The sequence below is a fragment of the Austrofundulus limnaeus genome, unplaced genomic scaffold (genome assembly GCF_001266775.1).
Source record: "Austrofundulus limnaeus strain Quisiro unplaced genomic scaffold, Austrofundulus_limnaeus-1.0 Scaffold17, whole genome shotgun sequence".
NCBI classification, from domain to species: Eukaryota; Metazoa; Chordata; class Actinopteri; order Cyprinodontiformes; family Rivulidae; genus Austrofundulus; species Austrofundulus limnaeus.
This window is the reverse complement of record NW_013952419.1, coordinates 1805772-1812665: the sequence shown is the minus strand read 5'-3', so window position 1 is coordinate 1812665 and position 6894 is coordinate 1805772. Positions and strand designations below refer to the sequence as shown.

Here is a 6894-nt window from a genome sequence, read left to right as displayed (position 1 = left end):
ATACATACGTATACACATATATATAAAGCTCAAACAGAATCCCTTTTGCTGCATTATTGTTTCCATTCATTGCTGAAGGACAAAAATGTGATCATATATATTTTATTTACAACCAAAATAAACACAGCTAAACAGAACTTACAAATTAGAAAATATGCACGAGGCCATCAAAGCATTTTGTATGTAATGAGTGATGACAAATGAGGCATGGATTAAAATAATCTTACTGCCAGGAAATAAACAGTTGCCAGATATTTTGCCTGTGTGCATTTTCTACCTGTTGGCACATAAAAGAATCATGGATTTATCCACAGAGAAGAGCTGGTCAAGAAGTTTGTACAGATGGTTGGCTTGACAGGAGAGACAATTCAGAGAGGTCTCCCAAAATGCAAATAAGCACATTTTTCCTCCTAATAAATTAGGTTTTTAAAATAGTACTAATATCTACTCCAACTAAAGTAGTCTAAGTGGACAGTACAAAATTTATTGTCATTTTTTAATTAACCTTCCTCTTTATGGATGTATGAACACACCTTACTGTACATCATTCACAATATTTACAACAAAGGTTTTTTTTTCTCTAATTTATGTGACAAAGTGTTTCTGGGAATCCTCCTGAAGAATCCAATAGATTCATATGTGCTAAGAACAAAAAGGCAGGTGAGAAGTTCTTTCTGGTCCTCTAGGATTTGATTTCCATGAGTTGTTTGATGTCTTTAACACCATGCTCCTCTGCCACATCAATGATGTGGTCCAGGGCGTTTAGTCGGCCCAGTATCTTCACAATCTCTCTGACTTGCTCCCTGTTGATGAAAACGGTACACATGACAAGAAATCTACACACAGCCCTTCATATTAGAACAGTCACCATATTATAACAAGGTCATTTAGTAAAACAATCATGTCTGTCTCAAAGCTATTCCAAACCAACATCAGTTTTATTTACAAAACAGAATAAAGCTCATCACCTAGTGGTGCGACGCTCGCTGTCGGATCCACCCACGCTGCCGCGGTGCAAGGAATTAGCCAGGTGTGTGAGGTAGCGACAAAAAGGCTCCAACTGAGGCAACGTCTGCTGGCCCTTCAGCCCAGAGAACCAGTGCACAGGTAAACACTCCGCCACCTGAGGGGAGCAGATAAGCAGTGTCATTTTGTTCAAGGTCACCAACCTATTTGGTGAGTTGTTAAAAATTAAGGCTGCTGGCTGTAAAAAAAAGAAAAGAACAAATAACTAATATTAAATATAACAAATAAATAACGTTTTAACTGATTACGTCCAGGAAATAAAACCGATCTTCAGCTGCTGTTTAAAGCAAAACAAAAAACAATTTTTTTTATTTACATATGAACACATTAAACATTAGCAAATTAAGATGCCTGGAAAAATCCAGAAACTGAATCATTCTCTATCATTTCTTATTCTAATCTTTTGGGAAGAATCTTTGCTAAACATAAAACTACATATAGGACTTGGTTGCAGGAACAAAGTCAGATTTCTATGAACTGGTACAACTTACAGTGGATGGCAATGTACCCAAAACATGTCCCCACCCCCATCTAATTAAACATGTCACCTTCTTGTAATGTTGCTCTTTCAGCAGAATAATACTCTCAAAACAAAACGTATGCTGTTCCCATGAGTAAATAAAAGAGAGAGGTATAGTAATTGCTGAGTCATGATTTCTGCTTTCATCGTGTGATTTGGTCTCAAAAATACAAGAAAACTTAAAGAATTGTTTGTACCACAGTAAAAGGATGTTGACTTATTTCCAAACAATGAACCAAAGGACAAAAGAGACCCAACTCAGTTACGTACCTTCTGGCACTTCTGAACATTTTCCTCTCCGACATCTGTGGTCTGCAGCGCAGASAGGATGTATCTATTAAGAGTGCTGTCTAAAGCCAGGTCTTTAAGACAGGAATAGGAGAGGATGCCATCCCACTGCAAGATGTTGCCCAGCAGCTGTGCACAAAGGAGACAACTGTTTAAATGTGTGCATAGTTTAAGATGGCAACAAGAGAAATTCTTGACATTTCTTGCCGCTGCAGATATAAATCTTCTAACGAAGTGTTGGTGAACAAATAAAGATGAGAATCAAGCAGCTTAACACCTCTCATAATAAGAAACAACATTGGCTTTGACTGTTCAATTAAAAAACGCAACCCTGAACCATCTGAATATACTTTTTTGCACATTTAGGTTAGCAAACAACACACCATATCCTTCTTGTTTACAGTTTTGCTATCTCAATCAAAAGTGGAAGCTGAGTTAGCTCAATTTTCTGCCTTTATTTCCTTACAGTTACTGTTGAATTATTTATCTATTTCAGTCTAACAAATGGTGCATTAAATAGGAAGATGTGATGTACTGTATTTGCATTGTCAACATTATGTATTGAATGTTTTATTTAATCATGTTTATCAACGATCCTAAATGATAAGGTAGCAATTCTAAAAAGGTAGATACATCTTCTGCAACCGTGTAACATTTTACGTACAAACCTTTCAATCAAATTCTAATAATATTTAAACCAGTTACTGTAATATGCCAGCAACGTAGTTTGAATAAGAGATCGTACCTTCACACAGGACCAGAACTGCCGCTGGTAGAAAAGGTAGGCGCCACAGTTCTTGTTCTCCATCACACTTAACAAAAGCAAACAAAGTTCCTTTTATACAGTTTGTAAACTTAAATAAATGCTTCTAACTTGAGCAATGATTGAACATACTTTTTGGGGTAAAGTGGGAGGAAGATGTCTTCGTCCAGAATCCGCCTGGTCTGCAAAACTATTGTTTTCAAAAGCTCCTAACAGATAGGATTAAGAGAATTACAACCGCTCTATCACAACAAAGAGACGTAGGGAAAAATGTGCAATAAAGCAATATAAAGACGCTCTACCTGTGTGTATTGGTTGTCCCCTCGCAGCACAGTTGGATATCCTTCAATGAGTCTGTGAATGAAGCCCACCAGCCTGGCCGTCTGACTGCTTGACAGCGGGTCCCACGCTTGTTCTGCCAACACTACCACGAAAACAAGAATCCATGACATATTTTGTACTTAACTGCATCTCGAGGGATGTTTTTTTCCCCTTAGTATGCTGAACGCAGCTAAGCAGGTTTCACTACCTGACAGTTTGGAGAGGATGACCTTCTCTACGATAGCTGGCAGCAAGCCGAGGTCTCCGTCTTCTTTTTGTAACGTGGTGTGCTCCTCAAAACCATAAAACAGAAGCGACTCGAACCAGAGCATGTACTCAAAGTTCGGACACGGCTCCTGCATTGGAATACGTTTAAAACAAAGCTTAATGTTGCAGTTTTGTTGATTTTTTCCAAGTAGGAAAGCATTTCTTTGAAAACACCTACGTGGAGAGGGTTCCAGGTAATGAGCTGCAGTCGAACTAAAGGGTTAAAAAGCCTCGGCAGACAGAGGCCGATGTAAGCCTCTCGGTAGCAGTCGGGGTATTCTTTCCTCCACACTTCAAAACGAGACTTGATGCAGTCCAGAGAATGGAAGTCCTCCAATACGTCCTCAAATATTTTCTTACTTTCCCTCATGATACGATCTAAGCAAAATAAAATACTTTAGTTACACGGGGGCTATGGAATGCCTCGTGTGTTAAAGCCATGTTTAGAAACAAATTCTGCTGTTTGATGTCATGTTTGCAGCAAGTACCCCTCTCTGTGTTGAAACTGGCGATGTCAGTCGAAGTTTCCTCATCATCAGAAGATAAGCCTTCTTTATGCTCAGCCCTCTTTCCAGTTTGCTCTCTAGCTTGTCGGCGCCGTGTTCTGCATTTACCCAGAAACGGAACAAAGTTAGTCTCGAGTTTGGCACAAAAGGCCTTCATGAAATCTGTGGCTCAAAATAAGAAAAAAAAAAAAACAAGTGAACTCCACACCGTCGTGCTTCTCTTTCAGCTATCCTCCTAAGACGACCGGGCTCTTGGAAAGCTGCTCGGTCTCGACCAAATGAGTCTAGATTAGGAGCCACGACAGCTTTATCTGCAAAAAAACAGGACAAATATTAAAACCAGTACAGCTATAAAACCTTTAAACCTATTTTTATTCTCGGAATACACCATTAGAGATGAACCACAAATGAAATAGTAAAATTTGAAATAGTATAAAAAGCTAAAAATTGAAAAAAGATACTTAAAATTATAAACGAGCTATATCATGGATGGAATCTTCCCATATGCTCATTTTTAAAAGACAAATCTTTTTCTGTAGTATTCGTTTTCTATCCACTTACCTGGTTGTAACTTTAGCAAAAGTGTTAGATGGCAAGTCTCTACAGATCTTTTCCCACATCTTTACTTTGCGGCTCATTATTCGAGCCAAGTTACAAACACCCAGCTGTGAGACTCAGAAGCTCAAACTGCTCCTTCAATAAAACATTTCCAAATGCATGAACATGCTCACTCACACACACAAAAAATAAATAAATAAAAAAATAAAAATGTCACTTAACTATAATCATACTTGTAAGGGTGCTGGAATGAGGGCAGTATGGGACAAAACTATCAAACACACATTCTCACGCATACAGAGAACTAACGAGGCCGTTCAAATAAATTATAAAAACCTTCAAGATGGACTGACTTGAAAGGCTTGCAAACTCCGCCGATTCATCTTTAATATCATCATGTCGTCTCTGGACAAGTCGAGAGGCCCGTTGCCTTAGTAACTGGTGCATGGCAGCCTCCAGCTCCAGGACAGCAGGCACCTGAAAAATATGATGCCTTTTGTGACCTTTGACCCAACAACAGTGGGACTCCGAGTCACTGGGGTGTCTTGCAGGAGAACTAAGAGGAAAATGATGGATAACACAACTCTGGAAGCAAAATATCATCGGTGCTGGGTGAAAACTTGACATCGTTCTTTTATTAACATGAAGCAAAACTGACAAGTTGTGAACTTAATTCAGTATGAAGTTGATGTTATTATCGAGTCAAATTAGAGGCAAAGTTAAAAAGTGAATGCACTGGAGTGCCAGGCTTTTACCCAACACTGATAATACGATGCCAAACATGTTTACAGAATTTAAAAGGACAAAGTAAAGCAGAGAATAGTTTGTTAGTGTGTTGTATTTATCACAGCCGTCAGCAAAGTCGCTTTGTTTTATGTAGTTGCTGCAAGATGAAGACTAAAATAATCTGCCTGGCATGAAAACAACTGCAAAAGTAATCAAACCAACTTGAGTCCAAGTATATAATCTCCCTTTGTTTTATYTGTCTAGACTCCTCTTTATTTAGACAGGACATGTGGATGCTTAGACTACCATTTTTGGTTTTCTTGCTCCAGTTTTCCAGCAGCATCACTAACAAAAATGACATTTGTATGTTAACATAACAGAAGTTATATTCCTAATAAAAACCAGCTGGGGACTACACACTGCATGGCTCGGTTCTGAAAAATCAGCAGGTTATAAACAAGCCAAGCCTGGTTATAAACAAGCCATATTAATAACAGGATCTGAAAATTACAATGCTAATTGAAAAAAATATATTTATCATGTCAAATTACATATCATTAAGCATTTGTTTTTGTTCTTTTTAAGTTTGTATCTGTTTAAAAATTCACATCATGTTCCCAGATCACAAACAAAACAGCAAAGAGCTAATCAAAACACACATATAATTTCTCCCTTACCTTTTCACTGAAACACTCAAGCAAGTCTCCAACATACCCTCGCATTTCTTGCAAGAATTTATATTGCTCGGCATTATCATAGGATGAACCCTCCAGCTGCTGGATGGTACCCTCAGAGGCAGCGAGGTCTTCTTTGATCTGTTTGTAGCGCTCGGCGTTTGCGTTGTGGCCTGCGCGCATGTGGGTGAGCCTAGAAGGCAAAAAGACACGAAGGACAACAAGTGAGGGCGTGTTCTTCAGGGAAAGGAGCAAAACTTGTCCAACACTGACCACTGGAAACACAATTACAGTTTTAAATGCATCTGTCAAATAATTAATATCGAGATATATTATTTTGAGCCTCTCTGGTCATTAGATGTGTCCTCAGGACCATGTCTCACTGAGACAGCACTGAGTTGAGGACTGATATTTGGCGTTGCTGGGGTCTTCTACTGAACCTACCTATCCTGCAGGCGTTTCTTTACCAGATCAATGGATACTGGAGTTAGATCACAAACTGGGGCCCCATAGTGAACAGAACCATTATCTGAGGTGCCTGGGATCTTGCCAGTCTCTGGAGCCACTGTGCTGTAGGTGAAGGGCATGGTGTAGGAGGAGCCATAGGGCTGGGTTTCATAGCTGTTCTGGTAGTAGACAGTGGTGTCCTCTGGTTGACTGCTTTGAACCTAATTAACAAAAACAGGAGAAATACACAATTACAGCCATGATTAACAAAACTACAACTAAGAACTTAATTTTTAACAAACAATTTGTTGGCAAGGATAAGGAATCATCTTGAACGTCACAAACTATAGAAATGACTGAAAAACCTGAAAGAAATGCAGCACTGATGGTGGAAAATATAAATTATTTTATTTTTTAATAAGCTTTATTCATTTCATAAAACAAAATTATATGTACAATAAAAAGAAAAGAATTATTATTATATTATTAATAATAATTCAGCCAATTAAAATCCCCAGTGGTATTTTTATAACGCTATAATATGGTATATAGAGTGATATTATAATTCACAGAGAACAACTTGAGGGTTTTGGAGGAAAAAAAGTCAAACAGAAAAACACTGTTGCTAGTTTTGTTCCAACAAATATCTCTTTTTGTGTTAGCTAAATAGCTAACGTTAGCATCCACCCATGCAGCCGGCTCGCCCAACTCTCCCTCAGATGGGGGAGGAATCAGTGAACATCCCTCTGTTCAGTTCATCTTCTCTGACAGCATTTTATATATACAGTGTTGTATGTG

The 6894-nt window shown here is 38.5% G+C and overlaps 1 protein-coding gene across 1 annotated transcript in view; it reads right to left on the bottom strand.

Annotated features, from left to right (window-relative positions):
- Positions 1–86: 86 nt before the first annotated feature.
- Positions 87–6894, bottom strand: part of paxbp1 (PAX3 and PAX7 binding protein 1) — a 10114-nt gene continuing 3306 nt past the window's right edge. Inside the window, exons 6-18 of the mRNA XM_014003221.1 lie at positions 6094–6317; positions 5653–5842; positions 4603–4726; positions 3900–4002; positions 3674–3789; positions 3364–3563; positions 3127–3274; positions 2900–3021; positions 2730–2806; positions 2580–2646; positions 1817–1963; positions 969–1123; positions 87–803 (exon numbers count right to left, since the gene is read on the bottom strand). Of these exons, the coding sequence (XP_013858675.1) occupies positions 683–803; positions 969–1123; positions 1817–1963; positions 2580–2646; positions 2730–2806; positions 2900–3021; positions 3127–3274; positions 3364–3563; positions 3674–3789; positions 3900–4002; positions 4603–4726; positions 5653–5842; positions 6094–6317 (1794 nt within the window). The 3' untranslated portion in view covers positions 87–682. The remainder of the gene's footprint in view (positions 804–968; positions 1124–1816; positions 1964–2579; positions 2647–2729; positions 2807–2899; positions 3022–3126; positions 3275–3363; positions 3564–3673; positions 3790–3899; positions 4003–4602; positions 4727–5652; positions 5843–6093; positions 6318–6894) is intronic.